Source organism: Egretta garzetta, unplaced genomic scaffold (assembly GCF_000687185.1).
Source record: "Egretta garzetta isolate BGI_Z169 unplaced genomic scaffold, ASM68718v1 scaffold204, whole genome shotgun sequence".
In the NCBI taxonomy this organism is placed as follows: Eukaryota; Metazoa; Chordata; class Aves; order Pelecaniformes; family Ardeidae; genus Egretta; species Egretta garzetta.
The window spans coordinates 5,391,415-5,408,692 of NW_009259424.1; the positions used below are offsets into that span (position 1 = coordinate 5,391,415).

At 39.1% G+C, this 17,278-nt stretch overlaps 1 protein-coding gene across 1 annotated transcript in view; it reads right to left on the reverse strand.

Moving 5' to 3' along the window:
• GRID1 (glutamate ionotropic receptor delta type subunit 1) overlaps positions 1-17,278 on the reverse strand; it is a 315,745-nt gene that overhangs the window by 102,571 nt on the left and 195,896 nt on the right. Inside the window, exon 4 of the mRNA XM_009637022.1 lies at positions 6,810-6,983. Coding sequence (XP_009635317.1) covers positions 6,810-6,983 — 174 coding nt within the window. The remainder of the gene's footprint in view (positions 1-6,809; positions 6,984-17,278) is intronic.

A 17,278-nucleotide genomic window follows, 5' to 3' on the forward strand; every position in this document is an offset into this window, starting at 1 on the left:
ATATTTTAATTTTCAGCTAAGTATCAAACTCCCACTGAATACAAACATGACCACTGAAAGGGAATTTGTGAGATCCCCGAGGGATTAGCTATTCTCTGTTTCCACCAGTGCTGTCAGAGGCATGAGAAAATAGTAAATTTAAAAATTAGTCTTCAGGTAGCAATTCAGAATTGGTAGCAAAGCAAGAGAGAAGAAAAAACAAAAGGCAATGTATTTGGCTAATTTGGGTTTTCCACACCCTGGAGAATTTTTTATTTCCCCTATTTATATATTCACAGGGGGAACAGAGGAGGGAAGGACATATATCTGCCTGCAGGGATTCCCCTTCCTATAACAAAAATCCCCAGATTAGAACAAAGTGTTTCATTTCTGTCCTGTTTGGAGAAAGAAGCAGTAATTTTCAGTTCCTCTTCATTGCTGAGAGCTGTAAGAGGTGGAGGTGTTGTGACTGAAGTGCTTTTTGATCTATCTGCTAGAAGAATGATGGTGACTGTTTCACCGATATATTAAAAAGTATGCCCTGTAAAGGAGTAATTTTAGGCACATTCTGGTATATCTTCTGAAAATTATTCCAGACTTCATGAACCTTTATTTTGCAATGAAGAAAAAATCCACCATACACTAGTAGAGCAGAGCAGAAATTTTCGATGAGAATGGAAATCCCTCCTTATCACATTATTAAATGTCATTTTATAGAGGTTTTTATGTGAATTTCATGAGATTTTCTGGAGTGATTTTTACTTTTAAAGTTATATACGAAGATGGCTTTTAGCTCCTTCAGAGGCACTAATCATAGACAAGTGCTCTTCTGGGAAGGCCAGTAAGCCGCAAAGACTGACCCCAACTTTTGAGTTGCCAGCAGAGCCAGAAGTCTAGCCAGACGCGACCGCCGAAGAGACCAGCTGGGAAGACAAGCTGACACTCAGATGCCACTGCTTCAAAAACTCATTCCCAAGCTGGGCATCTGTACCCTGCTGCTGCCAAAATCACCCTGTAAGTGGCCACAGCAGTCAGCTCCAAGGATGAAGCAGATGGAAGAGGAGCTCAGACCGAGTGCAGCCTGCCAGCAGCAGAAACGCGTGCTGCCTGGGGAGTGATATCATTGTGCTTGCGTATGCACACACCAGCGTGCCCTAAAACTGCGTTTCAACTTTCAAAAGTTCAAGTACTGCCAAACGCAGACACGCACTTCTGTCTCTGATCACAAGATGCCTCTTACTAGGAGCAGTGAAGATCGATGGTTTACTTATGCTATGATGGCACGCTCACAAGGATACTGTTAGAGTGGAGAGACTGAAAATTTGACCTATTTCATTTTCTTAAATTAGTTTGCAGGGCCCACTGTGAGACTTTGCATGAATGCCTATGTTTTAAATACACACTTCACTGCTCATGGAGAACAAAATCACAGCCAGCAGTCTGGCATTCATGAGAAAACCAGAGTCAAAAAAAAAATGTTCATTAAAGTCTCAAATGTCAGCTTCAAACTTCCAAAGGGCTATTTATTATCACTGAGGCAAATGAAAGCCCGAATAAAATTTTCCTAAACCCACAGAAAACCAGACCTCAATTGTATATTTATTCAAGCCTTCTCACCTGAAGGAATTTAACTAGTGTATTATTTAGTGCTTTGCCTATTCTAGTTTTAGGTACCTCAAACAACGGGGCTTCCAAAGATTTCTTTGGAAGACTGCACTCAGAATCTTTATTTTATTGATAAGTGACTTTTCTTTCCTTTTATTTTTTTCCCCTTTTTACTGAGTTACACATCTCACACCACTTTTTCCTTCTTACAGTCTCTGAATGCTCACTGTCCTTCAGCTATTTATTATTATGAGTATTTATCATGAATGCTTTCTTACTCAGTATGTTTTATAACATGTTAACAATAATGCAAGGTCTGGATTACCCTGTAACGCTCAAGCTTGTTAGCTGCAGGCATTGGCTTCACTCACTAAACCTCTCAAGAATCTGGCACAGCTAACACTAACTCTCCAGGGAAAGTCTAGCAGGAGACATTTGATAAAGAAAACTGAACACAACTACGAGTCAGACAGGAGGACAAGAGGTAATATTGGAATAGCAAAACAGAGTATAAGATTATCATTTTACCCTACCTCATTTATAAATAAATATGGGTGCAAATTAGGTTTCAGAGGCAGTAAAAAATTAAAAATGGAGGTACTGGCCCTTTCTTCCAGGCATTGGTGTCTGTTCCTGGACAGAGCGCTGAACAACAGCTCAATGAAATAATTATGCAAACAGAGAACTCCAGCAGTCAAAAGAGGGAGCCTGAGCAGTGAGGGAAAGCTCACTCCAGAACATACTTGGGGTTCTAGCCTCCAGTATGCTCATAAAATCCCACATGGCCAAAGGACACCCGCGGTGATTTGGGGTTTTTTAACCAATTCTTCTGCTAACACACCTTGTATAAAACACACACCATTGGGCTTCAGGGAGAGATTACGCTGTGCAATGGACAATAAAGTCAGTTCAAAGATACTTTTCATTCATGTGATACTCAGAAACAGTTTCACCATGACTAAACATCTGGCCAAAAGTCCAAATTAAACTTTGCTAAAGAGACGTGCAAATATAGTACTGTAATGAGAGGAAAAGAAAAATGTGGGTCATCAATCCTATATGGGAGAAAGTGACTGCTTTAATAGGGCTTAATCAACATTTACTGCCCCCAGCAGCACTTAACAGCTGTGTAATAACAGCAGCGTAAATAGGTCAAATGAGAGCATGGCTATTTGGTTGGACAAAACTGCAGGATCAGGCCCTTAAATTTAGACAGCCAAACATATCTCCAAAAAATAACTCCACTTACAGTAGTTAAATTGCAATCATTCCCGAGGAGAAGACAGTTCATGTATAAAACCTCAGCTCTGTAGGAGCAACTGCTAAGAGATGCCTACAAAGGTATCTGATGGTCACGTCTTTGAGGAATGAAATTCTTCACGGGGAGAAGAGTAGCTGTTTCAATGAATACCCTCCCAAACTTCTCATCATCTTCTCTTCAAATATGTCAAATTAATGCCTGGAATAGTTCTTCAGTAGAGAGGTTGGACTCTCAACTCCTGTGAGGAATAACCTCATTAATTTTGTGACACAGTTTGCTGGGGTTTTCTTTTTGCCTTTTTAGTCTTACTACATGTCTTGGACCATGCTAAATTATTTCAGATACACTGTGTCCCTGTAATATGTGTTAATATAAATAGAATCTCACATAGATTGAAATTATTAACTGCATAAATGGTAAATATGGGAAGAAACAAACTGCAATGGGAATTACATTTCTGAAGAGAAATCTTTCTTCAAAAAGATAAACAGAAAAAAAATATTTTGAGTTTATGAATACATCATGAATAACCTGACAAAAGAAAAAAGATCTTCATCAAAAATGAAGTTCCTAGACAGGCTTCAAAACTCACATTTAAAGGGGAAGATTTTGGAAAGAAGCGGGTTGTGCATTAAAATTTCTTCAAACTGACTCTGTAAACCTATGTCTGAAGTAATCTAAACAGTTTAATAGCAGTAATCCCACTAAACACCATCCAAATGCCATGCAGGGATAGATAATAGGTCTATCTAGATCTATCTAGTAGGTCTATCTAGGTCTAACTAGATTTAACTATAAATCCTGAAGTGCTTCAGTATTCTCTCTCCAAATGAGGCAATACTGACTGTGCTGATGGCCCAAACCACAGGATACTCATTGCCAATGGAAGACAGCAAGTTCTAAACAGTCCCTTTTACATTTACAAAAAAATAAGAGACATGGACCGAGAAAATCATATACGAAGAGTAAGAAAGGGATAAACGTGGTCCTCTGAAGCCAAACAAAATGACCAAGACAGGAAACTTCATAAAGCTTTTTCTCCAATTGAAGCAGAAACCCAGCTGAGTATATTATACGTGCAAGAAATAAGGGCATGAGCAAAATTTTGACAAGTGGGTTGATGGAATAAGATTGGATTTCCACAAAGCATTCAGAACAGATGAGGTTTTGGATGAGCTTGCAGAACAGCCTGATCTTTAAAAGCCTTGTCAGAATGCCAAACTGGGATGATCACCCACTGAAAAACAACTTTCCAGGATATGGTACTAAAGACACTGAGAGAACAAAATCGTTCCAAAAAGATTTTCATTAATTTAGCCAGAACAAAGTTAATAACCCATGACGTAAATGTTTCTTTCTTTACTAGCTTGTTAAAAACGCTAAATTCTCCCCTGGAAAAATCTTACAGCTAGAGGCTGACAGAGATTAGCTTATTCTTCTTCAAAGTCATTAAATAAATAATTAACCAACAATAGCTGGTAAGTTACCTTGACAACAAAGAATTATTAATATGAGATTGCCCAAGGGAGAACAAGCCAGGGATTTCCAAACTGTGGTGTTAATCAAACTACTTCAAAGAAACGCAAGGACTCGGTGCCGGCAGGCGGTCATTGCCTCTGGTGGATTCATGCAGCCTGACATGGAGCTGGGAGCTACTGCTGCCCCTGGCAACAGGGGTAATTTAGTGATGTACTTCTGCACAGCAAAAGGTCAAAACTATTTTTTAAACAAGAAAAAAGAAACAGAAGATTGGACGTACCTGAATTGCAGGACCATTAATAACATGTCAGTCATACTTCGAAATTAATATGAGCTTTATGCCCACAAGGTGTTACGTAAATGCTTTGGCAAAGCCTATGACAAAAACGCAGCTACAGAAGGCTTCAGATATAACTGCACATGCTGAAAGCATCCTAGCATCAATCTGTACAAACTTAAGATATACTGTGGGCCGCTACTTTGAGAGATCTCACATGTGCCCTTCACCTTTCATGGTATTTCATTCCAGTGTGGTTGGACATGGAGTTATGGAATCAACTTCCAAAATGCAAACTGTATACCTCCACACTTCTTTATATCTCTTTCTTGTTTCTAAGTTCATAGAGAAGGAACTGATGGGCAAAGCATAACATTACTGTTCCATTCTCTTAAAGACAGTTTCTAAGATGATATAATGTTTCTGGAAGAAACTGAGAATGTTTTGCTTCTCAAAACCCACGTTTGAGAATGAGCAGGAAGAGGGTCCTTCCCAAAGTGTCCTTGTCAGTGAAATTCAGTAATAGGGCATGAGGCTGTTTGTGCTAGCAAACCAGTTACTGTTTTAGCAAACAAGAACTTGCTCAGAGAGTTCTGTCAGAGCCCTTCAGATGAGACTCTGAATTAGATTATGCATAAATCAGCATAGACAGTGATACTCAAAATCCTGCTGTAATGTGAGATTGTTCCCCAATGAGTGATTTCTTGGTGCAGGATAGACAATTTTTTCAACACACTGGAAATTGCTTTGATCCTCCGAAATGAGTGGCCCTGGTTCTCATTACAGCATACCTCAGTCACTAAAAACGATCAACATTGGCTTTTCTTTCTAAGCCAAGATAGGCATAGACGTTCCCCAGTACAGAAAGAACAGACCAGTGCTCAGAACTACCGTGCATGTGATTGGCATTGCCCAAACTTTGCCATTGCTATGACAGAACCTGAGTCTACAGAGGTTCTTTTCAAGGGGGAAATGGCCCCATCCCTCCATCAGAGGATTTCAGTCTCTGCAGCTACAACTTTTCAGTAGGGCACAAATAAGTAAAACAAACATGCCCATCCACGTTCCTTGCAAAAATCCTGACCTGCCACTTCTCTTCCTGAGAATGTCCCTACCTCTCCTCATTTCCCAGAAGCCTCACACCTTTGCTCTTCAGAAGCTCTTCCAAGCCAGCACATGAGTTCCCTCTGGAAGGACCCCTCACCCCACACTGCCTTCCTGGCCAGGCTGCAGCAGCCCTGACTGCCAACAGCCCCCTCCCCACAGCCTAACCAAGCCCGATCTAGACTCACTCTACACACAATACCCACATTTGCCAACTCAGAGGCTCAACCACAATGTCCTTACTCAATCCATCTCAGGTTAAGACTAAATTTGCAGTAACAAGGCTCTGATCAAGCTTATATACTCAGTCTCGTTAAAGTTTTCAGTTTTATCCAACAGCTTCAACAGTGATACAAATGAGATTCTTAGCTGTGTCTAAAGTAAACCAGAAACAGATAGAGTCCCATTGAAAGTCCAAGAACCGTGTTTCTAAATTATTGCACTATCTTTGGAAATAGCACCTAAAATTATATTTAAACTACTGCAAGAAAAATTTTGATATCTAGGATAAATTGCCAAGAAATCCTGCAATGTTGCTTACACCAGAGTCATATCTGTTACCAAAATCTGGAACTTGAACTAGCAGTGCATATTTCACATGCTCAGACAATTATCAGCTGCTAGAGACTTCTGAGACTATTGAAATGGGACAGATTGAATGCATCAGCTGGATTCAGTCCATTTAACTAAATATGAAATGTTCCACAGCCCAATACCTTTCAGAGTTCTGTTAACCTCCCAGATTAACTCTTTCACAACAGACGTTTAATAGGCATAAAAATAATAAGCAAGCAGTAAGACCACAAGTCTATGATAGCACAACTTTTTTTTTCAAATAGAAAAAGATTCTTAAGAGAATGAAATACGCAAAATCAGCTCTGAGTTAGTGCAACTACTTTCTGGTACTTCATGGACATAACTTCACATCTAAAGCACTCAGTCCTGGGAAATAAAATAAATTATTAAGTCAGTCAAAGGTGACCAACGTTTACATGCTCAGATTTATCTATACTCATTTTATTCTTCCTCTGAGGTAATACAGTCACCAAAAACTATCTCATCACATTCCTGAGATGGACTTTTCTGCTGGGCACAGCTACTGACCTGCAGCATCTGAAGATAGCCTTCTTGTGGATCGCACAGCAGGGATGATATCCGGTGATTGTTCCTCATGCATCTCTGATTGTTGTCCCTTGAGAGAGGGAAAATTTGCCGGATAACTGTCATCCTCCCCAGAGCACTATGTACCAATTCTAATATTTCATTATCAGTGATTTCCTGTGAATGGAGACACAGTCTTTTAAAAACATATATTTGTCCAGACATTTTATATATTCCTTTCATTATTGGATAAGTGTTTTTAAAAAGAAAATAGAAGAAAAAAAAGTTACAGAGGCACACGCTTAGTCTGGGCCAAATGTTGTTATTTTGTGTTTAATAACAACAATGGTGGGGTTTTTACGTACGATTTTAAAAAAAAACCAAACAGTTTAGCACAGTACCATCTATCTTGGCAATACTAACATACTGCAGAGGTAGTACTCATAGAAAAGCACCAAGATAGTCTCAATAGGTTTTAAGTAAAAAAGAAGAGCCTTCAACCAGCTTTATATAGAAAGAGTTTTGGTTTAACAGAATAGAACCTCACTACATCCTCAGAACAAAACAACGAATGGAAAACGTAACCATCTTTAGGAAATATGGTCCTTACACCTGAGAACAACGTTACAAGAAAGTGCTTTTCCCATGAGAACAGCAGATCTAATCCTGATAATGGCTCAAGGAAGTCTTTTGAGGTTAGCTGTATCAGGAAATAAAAAATAGGAGAAACTTCATGGAAGGGACTGACACATTTAGGAACACAGGTTTCTGCACACAGAATAATTTGGGGTAAGATATAAGGAAATTTCAAGGACAGGCTGCTCTTCTTTCCAGGCTTCGCACTGTCTAAAGCTTCTTTGCAGACCTTTCCATGCCCCAGCCCTCTAATCCATCCAGGGTCAGAGCACGCACGTACTGCCCTTATATTGCGACTGAAGCCAACTCAACTACAGGCTTTATGTACTTTGCATTTAAAAAAAAAAGCCACAAACCCTAAACCTCTTTTTTATATCCCAGGATAAATAGTTTGAAAATCACGGGCTTAGCTGATCCTGAAATCCTAACAGTGGTGCAGTTTGCGATGGTTATTTCCTGCCAGGAGTTCACCATGAGGAAGGACAGGCAGCAGCACCGCCGACTGCATTCATTCCCCCCGGTGCCTCCTCCGCAGGGAGCAGCTTTCCATCCCAGCTCCCGACCACTGCCACCAGCAGCATCTGCAAGCCACATCAGCCCACCACCAGCACCCGTTGGCTGCACCAGCCACTCAGCTGGGCCAACCCATTGCCCGGCTGCACAGGGCTGCTCATAGCCCCTTGCAGGGGAGGGTGCCACCAGTAATTCATGTTGTTGTACTTATTCGGTCAACAGGGCCCACACCTTGTGATGTGCCATCGGCAGAAGTGAACTTAGCACCGTACTTTTTAACATTCAAGAAAAAAAAATATTTTGTTTTATTGCCATTTTCTCTGTCAAGCTGTGAGTGAAATGACCATGGGGTTATTATAATTACTTGTTACGGTTGACTAGTAATGTAGCTTTGGCTCAATTTAGTTCTTTGCCGATTTCCCATCATTTTTTAGGAACATGAATTTTTAACTTTGCAGAAGGTGAAATTCATTGCATTAACGACAGACCAACTGGTGTGGTGTGAAAAGAGAAAATCAGAAAATAAATATATTCTTATAGAAGCCAAAGATTTTGAGGCTTAATAGAAAATGCTGGGCAGCACCTCTAGCCTTGCAGGGAGACTCTGAAGGAGACCCACGAGCCCTGCTCTCTCCCTCCAGACTGCTGCCTTGGATTTCTCTCCTGTGTGGCTGTGTTAAAGCCACACAGCATGTCTAAGCTGCAGTCTCGGGAAGAGGTAATTTTATGGGACAGCTTTAACTCATAACCTCCCAGGCTGCATCCTTGGCAGGCAAACTCAAGAGTGGCTGGAAACAGAAAAAAAAGATCACGACTCATCCAAACCTTCAGTTCACCTCACACCACACACATTTTGGGTCCTCCTCAAGTGATGCGCAGCCTTTCAAAGATGTCTCATAACCTGTGTCAAAATGCTTGACCTGAGGCATGTAAGCCTATATGGAGCAGACCAGAACTGCTTCCTCCATGGGATTTCCAGAAATATGGTAGGGAGATCAGTTATCTTAGATGCATTAACCTGGATTCTTCCCCCTTAGCTATAGGCACCAAGTGAGTCCTGAACGCAAAAGCCTAGTTACTGTACAGCCAAAGAAGAATAACGGGAGCCTCTGGAGGGAAATTCAGAAACTAAATTGGGCTAAATCTGACACTGAAAGTGTCACCTTTCTCTGTGCGGACAGCTGACAGTAGCTAAATCCTCCAGTGCCTTAGTTCAGTACATAACTCCAAGGGGAACCCCACATACTCCTTTCCAGAAAGCTCAAGGTCCTGGCTTAGCAGCACCTGAAATCTTAAATGCCACACACAGACAGGTCACCTGCGTTCCAACCGTGGTAAATGCAGGGTGAAAAATAAAAAGCCAAAAAAGGAAACCCAAGTATGTAAGAAGTTGACTTTTACACCCAGTCAGCATATACCCAAAAAATAGTTCTAAGTGTCGAAGACGCAGGGGAAAAAACATTTCATACTGATCTTATAATTAAAGTCTATTCACCTAATTATTTGTTTAAAAGTAACATGTTTTCTTTCCTGTAAATGATATAAAAATTTTTGTTACACTGTGAAACTGAAAACTAAGCAAATAATTTAATTTGGTCCTAGAGGGTTTTCCCCCCCACCCCCCCAAACAAACGTATCCCAAACTTCCAACCTTGTTCTTGGGTCATCACAGAGGACAAGACAGCGCACAATAATTACCATTCCTCCCATGCGTGAATGCTGTATTCTGAGTGGAGCTTATCAGCTGGTTGGCCAAGCAAGTGCTCCTTGCAAAATTCCGTTATCACATGCCAACTTTTTGGCTTTCATGATCCCATGATGTTGCTACTAAAACATGGGGTAATGTAATATCTTTACTTAATACAGGTGGTGGCTTCTGCTTGTTTCAGGGATATGGTTTAAGGAACGTAAAAGAGCCTAACCCTCTATTGCTTGGCACCTTTAATAGCAGTTTGCACTTAGGCCTGTAAATATTGAATTTCTTGAATGGGGATGGAGGGAGAACACTTTACAGTGTTCTGTAAAGGGATAAAAGATGCTGTCTTATCTAAGTGCTTTTATTCTGGATTTTTCCTTTACTAAGGGAAAGAATTTGGCTATCCAAATATTTCAGGGAGCACTTAAATATTTTGGTAGGCAGACATAAGTGTAAGACTGACTATTCACCCAGGCTCGCAGTAGTTCACCCAACTCAACACTGAAAGGGTATTCCTTTAAACACTGTCTTTTCTGCTCATGTGGCAGGTTAATGGCAAAGTTTACTCTTCAAGAATTCGTGGCGTTCATTTACCTATTTATTTGCACACAAATATTGGTCATTTGGCGTATTCATTTATCTATTTATTTATCTGCACACAAAAAACTTCAGTTAGTTTGTAATACCTAGCCACATTGCTCAGGGGAATATTTAAATCTGCTCTAGTTGTGCTCAACTATCATAACACAAATTGCAAAATGAGACAATTATGTTTCACATTACAATCTCTATTTTCCTAGAGGTAATGACAGAAAATTATAAATTTTAATGACATTAATAATTTAAAGAACCAAAAGACATTTCCAGAAAGCACATCCCTGAGAAAACTAGAGGATTAAACTGAATGGCAATGAGGACAAGGATGCTCATGGAGACAAGCTACAGGTTGATGTGGAATTTTTGCATTAGAATCAATACTGTTTGTTGGGCTATTCTAATTCCCCTCAATGCACTACGTACATCTATGAAGGGACACTTGCTCACTTGTTGAAATCCAGAAAACATCCTTCAGTGAGCTGCTTTTTAAAACGTTCGCAGCAGCTTACTCTGTAGATAGATTTATTCAACTTTACATTACGCTGGTTTCTCTGCATCCCACATGAACAGACACACACATATACATACAGGTTAATCCTTATGGCAAGGGCACATCTATTTTTCGTAGTACAGAAAACATCCTAACACAATCTGCATGAGCACCTGTCCAACTCCCATCCTCGTTGTCCTCCCACACATCCACCACTACCACCTCACTTCTCTTCCTTTTACCTGATGCTCCTAAAGATCTCTACAGGGCTGTATTTCTAAATTAATTGAACTAGCTCTATTTCTAGATATAAGGACTCTGCACTGGGTGTTCAGAAGTCTTTCTCAGATCGTAGCACATGCCTGTACCGTAAAAGATCCTCTGATTTAACAAAATATTATTCCATATTAAAAAGTAATTATCTCAGGAAAAAAAATTAAAAGTACACAAATATTATAGTTATCAAAAGCTGTACAAAGCAAAACAAAAAAACCCATTGATTTTAATGTGGATTTCACTGATAAAACTCATCAAAGCCCATATAACCTTGCTCCTAGCTGACTAAGATTGTTTTGTGTAATTCAACAGCATTAGAAATAGGTCAACTCTGAACGCTACGCATTTCTCTAAGCAGGATGCAGGTACAGGTTCAGTACAGTTTCATGTATATGTATACCTTTCAAGAATATATAAGAAAATTATTAAATTTTGTGCAAATAAATAAATAAATAAATAAAAATTCTGCAGTGTCAATGATAGCAGCCAAAAGGAGAGAAGCAAGATTTCTTTGGACAATTAGTAAATATAGACTACCTGGAATAAAATTGGAATAAACTGTAATTGTAAATTGTTATTTTTTGCATTGGAATGTGTAATTTGCTAAGTCTTAGGGAATTTTCCACAGTGTGTTCCTTGTATTTCTATTCAATTTTTTTTTGTCTTTTTTTAGTCTGTGCATTTTTGTATAAGTTGAAAAGATCTCAGAATGCTTGCCTTACTTGCAGTTGTAAACGTCATTAAAAAGTTTGCTTTTTCAAGAAAAAATAAGTCACAGGGAAGTGTAAAAGATTTATTAACTTCTTGTTATCAGAGTAAACATAAGCATGGTTACACAGACTAATGCTGTAAAAAAATATATCTTTTGGCACTTCCATATGTAGAGAAAGACTGAGCAGAACTGCAGTCTACCAGATGGTCCCAGTTTACTTGGTTTACCCAAGTAAAAATGAAGCCATAACAATTTGCACAGGCTCATGGGTCTAACTGTTGATCACCCAAAGTGCATAGAACAAAGGAATTTATAGAAAAAAAGGAAAATATTTTCCAAACAAAAGTGAAGAACAAACACTGCATTCATAAGGGATCTTTCTTCCAAAGGCATGTTTCCCCAGGATTACCCTACAAGCCCTACGCTAGGAAAACGTTGTTTATCATGCATTATCTAACCCTTTCCTACATGCTACCCTTGGGGGAAAAGTAGTTTGCCAAGACAGACTTTATCTGATAATTACTATTCTATTTTCTGCTTATTTTTCTCAACCTTTGAAAAATATTTTATAGAGGAACATAAGAAAGAAGTGCCCAGATGATAGCTGAGGAGCCAGCTGATTCTCGCATCAAGAGGATGAGTAACCATGGATATATTGGGTATGTCTGACGTGGTGGAAGGAAAGAAAACAACTATTGGCAACTATGGAGCTGCAGGATAGAAATGGAAAGTAAGAAATATGTCACACCAGGAGAGAGATGACGGGACATTTTCTCATGCCTCATATAACAAACTGCCTCCTACAGACAGTGAAACAGCGGTGAATAGAGACCGATGAAAACAGCAGAAATAAGAGAATTGAGCTAGAGTCCAGGAAAGGATCAGCAGAAACATGTTCTGAGTGAATGGTCTGAAAGGGGAAAGGATAAAGCGTCAATAATCTTTTTCTGCACTTTGTTCTGACTGGGTTGAGTTTCAGAAAGTTTTATTAATCAGCTGAAGATCTAGAAATTAATTTTCTGGCAGCACCACCAGTGTCATTTGGAAAGTGTAATCTGTCTAAAAAGGAAGAATAAGATCAACTGCTGTCTAAAATTTTTGACTCGCATTCGAGCGATGCGGATATCATCATCTCAACATGGCTCAAGTCCCTTAGCACTCTAACTTTCTGTCTAAGGCTTCTCGCCACTGATGAAACATGTGCTCTTGCTATATTTGCAAACCTCTTTATTAATTCTGCAGCAATCACAAGACCTGTCCTTCTTACTTCACTTCTCCATTCTCCTCAACTACAAGGGCTTCTCCTGACAACTATCATCATAGTTGGGGAGAATTTAACCAAATACTTTACAGCTGCAATTGCCACAGTAGTGTCTTTGTGCTTAGTACCTCCAACTTTTCCAAACCAGGATCTTTTCTGTGGACTGAAAAAGGAAAAAATACAAAAGCATCCTTTTCTGGATATTAATTAGATTTTATTTTTATTTTTCAACTAAAGCTTACAAGAATTCCAGCTGTCTTATAACTACTGAATACTTTGATTTCTTATGGATTTGGAATCTTTATAATACTCTATTTCTATAGCTTCATGCTATTTATTTCAGATTTCTTACTGAAAACAGATTTTTCACCAATAACAAACTGGTCCCTGACTTTTTTTTTTAATGTATTTATAGTTAGCACTGCACATAAGAAGCAATATAAAGCTATTGATCATTTTTTAAAAGCCCTAGTTATTAAGTTCAGGTTACTAAAAGAAGATCAGCTGGCTTACTACATTCTATCAATAAAAAAGCATCTTTGATTTTGCAAGAGCCATTACGAATGCAACTTACATTCTGCTATCCACCCTGCAGGGCTGCAGCATAGGTTGTTTGGTTGATTTTTTTGTTTGGTTGGTTTTAAACAGGCAGAGTAAAATAATTACCTTCCTTATGTTACAAAGGATGTTTCCAGTAACATATCTGAGGACTAGATTTGCTTGTTTTGCCAGACCACACCAGTATTGATTGATATTCTCTTTGTTATCCACAAGGATCCTAAGTTGCTCCTGCGGATGCTCACCAGCTACACCTCATTTTGTAGCCACAGCCAAAGTACTCTGCACTTCTCTGTATTGAATCTGCCTCAGATTTATCTAAATAAACTGGAACTACTGCAATGTGTTTTTAACAGTCTGGTTACCATTAATAGTTTCTATAAAGCCAGCATCAAGTCAGTCAGTAAAAAACATCAAACCTACATTTTTCCATTAAGGAATCACCTTACACTTTCCTTTGTCTTCTGCCATATCTAAACTTTTCTTGTTGCTTTTCATAACCCCTGCTGTGACTCATTTTGCACCTAAGCCTCATTTTATAATAGTTTACTTCATTACACCTTTACATTCCTCCTTAAGCCCTCTTTTTTCCACCACTTTTTCTTTAGAATTCTTCTCTGATTTCAACATCTGTAGAGAGAGCCCATCACAACCCTAACAATACCTTATTACGCCTTCACCTTCACAGAATTCCACAGTTCTTTTGCCATCCTTTACTCACCATATTATGTTTCCAAAAGCACTACTAGCTCCCTAAATTTGTGAAGTTGGACAATCTTTTTATTGAAGTCCATTATCCCTCTTCGCCTTTTCTCACTTCTTCCTCTTCTTCAAAAAGTGCATGCTACCATCTCATGATCACTTTCACACCAATTACCTCCTGACTTCCTTTGCCCATTCTTCCTTAGCCATAATGAAATCTGAACCAACGGCTGCCTTAACTTTTTAAACCTGTAGGGACAACATTGTCAATCACAGGAAATTGTGAAGCCTTGTCTTTGTCCCAACGTTACTTTTTCAACTGCCACGGAAATTAAAATCCTCCATTATTTCTTGTCTTTGGGCCATTTCTGTCAAAAATACACTTTCAAAAAAAAGTATTCCTCAGTGTACATCTTTTGTGTATTTCCATGCAGCTACTCAACAAGTTTGACCCTGACCTCTCCTTCACTTCGGAGCAAGCATGTATGGTTTGGACATGCAGCACTACATTGTCCTCTCTTCGTCCCTACCTGTCCTTCACAAAAAATTATCTCCTCTCTCAACCAGTAGCCTTGTGCTTTGTCCTACCATGTCTTACAACTTTCAATTAAGTTTCTGAATAGTGATGAAAGTTTGCTGAAAAAGAAATTAAAGGAAGGATGTGATAAAGGTGAAACAACTTATTTGAGTTATCAGTCAAATTCAGTACCCATTCCATTTCCATGAAGAGCAGTTGATTGCTTTGTGTACTTTGTTGATTTACATGTAAAAATAATGAATGTTTAGAAACTTAGAATTAGAATTAAATATATTGATATGAGGGAATAAAACAATGTGTTTAATTTGAACTTTTTTTTGGTCCAAATTCCAGTTTTGCAGACCAATTACTTTTATCTTTTCTCTCCCCTTGGAATGGAGAAAATTTCAAAACCATGAAATGTCCCACAAAAAGGGAAACATGGTTTCTAGTGCTATTTATACCCCCAGACCTACTGCTGTTGCTAATAAAAAAGCAGACACAGACTCCTAGAGCATTGCTCCTAGTACAACCACATACAAATTCAGTTTCAAGTATTGCTCTTATGCCTCTCCCACAGCCATATGCCCTGGGCAATGCAGAGCATTTTCTCTCAAGAGGCAGAAAAAGAGAAAGGGAGAATGAAAAATGTCAGGAAGAACCCACAAAGATGCTTGATGTCAGGCACCAAAGAGAAAGAAATGTAAGACAAAAATAGACATGAGAAAGTAAAACAGGAAAAAAGACAGGAAATAAACACCAAAAAAAGGGGGGCATCTACAACTGTGCCGGTCATGCCACAAGCAGAAACAGCACATATCTATCAAAGCTGGTAGGTCACTTAATCAACACTTAAAGGCATAAACATCAAACGTACAAGCAGAACACCAGATATATTCTAACAGATCTTCTTTAGGGTCAAAATTGCTGGTCATTGGCAGCTCCCAACACAGCCAATGGTAATAAAATGTTCTGGACTATTCTGGAGACAAAGCTGGACTAGTCATTGTTCTGAAGAGTTCTTTACTTTTGCAAGGATTTATACAGAAATCACAAATATTCTTGCTTTTAAAAAGTTACTTGGCATGTTTAACCCAGAATTCAGGTAGAATCACTACCTAAACAAATGCAAGGAATGATTTAGTATTTCTAGATGAATAAAAGTGAAGATGATGAAATATAAATCTAAAAGGGGGAGGGTGGTTAGAAATAAATTTCTTTTTTTCCCCTCAAATCTCCACTGCTTTTGACAGCTCTACAAGTTTGAAACTTAAAATGCCTGAAATGGGAAAAGTAGACATACTTACAAATATGTATTTTTAAAACAGTAAGGTTTTTATGACTCTGGCTTCAAAAGGGGCGTCTGAGGGCATGATATTGCCTGCAAAACCCCATCCCTATGTATTCTCTTATCCTGAAAGACTTGCCATGTAATGTTTCAGCCTTCCAACCCCATACAATGAATCCCACTCCCAATTTAGTAGCCTTTTTCTAAAGATGACTGAGTCCTTTTGCACCACCAATGGCAAACGAACTGAAGAGACACCTCAGCACAAAGACTTGGGTTTCTGGAAACTAGCAAATGCAGGGTCTTGACAGTACAGCTCTGTAATCTAAGACCAACTCTTATATTCCACATTTGTACATTTGCTGTGTAATAAGCTTACCACCCATGCGGTTTTAAGTAAGCACATCACAAGCTTGGTGACGTTGCTCACCTAACAAAATGAAAGTGATAAAATACGTTTGAACTCCAAAATTTAACTCCTGTCCTGCCACATGGGACAGAAGCATGAGGGGAAAAAAAAGAAACCCCAAATGTTTATCAGATTGTCAACAGAGTAAAGTAGATTTAATTCAAGTAAGACAATAATAAAATCTCATATTGAAATAATACCTTGCTATATAGTCATTCTCACTATAGCAGGGTAAGTCCAAGGTTCAGATCCTCATTGGCTTTACGAGAGGTGGGAGACAGGGCAGATTGTGGAAGGTCCTCAAGAGCAGTAGAACTCAGTAATCTAACCTGTAGCATGCCCTTAAATGGCTCCCTGACATGAGAAAAGCCTAAAGAGCCTGTGCACAATCCAACGCTCTTCATACAAGGAACCTCAATGGAAATAATTGTCACGGTGTTCTCTTCATACAACTGCCCCTTCGGGTCAGCGAGCCCTAGACCTCTCTTTCCTTGCACTGGGATTGTTAGGTCACACAGACCACAGGGTGAACAGGAAAGTGTGGGATCCTCAGTCTTCCTGGGAGAAATAAAAAAGACTGCCTAAGTATCTATCCCATTTACAGAATGGACTGCACCTGGCTTGCTGCTCATGTGGAGTTACATCAAAAAGAGCTGATTTGACTGCTGGGAATTAAAAGTTAATTCCATTCTGCAAATCACACCACCAGTCAACATCCAGTCAAGGAATAACATACTTTCCATCCAGTACACATGCCGTTCGCACCGATACCAACGGGCAACACGTACATGGGAAGCATAATCAGTCTGTCCTCTTG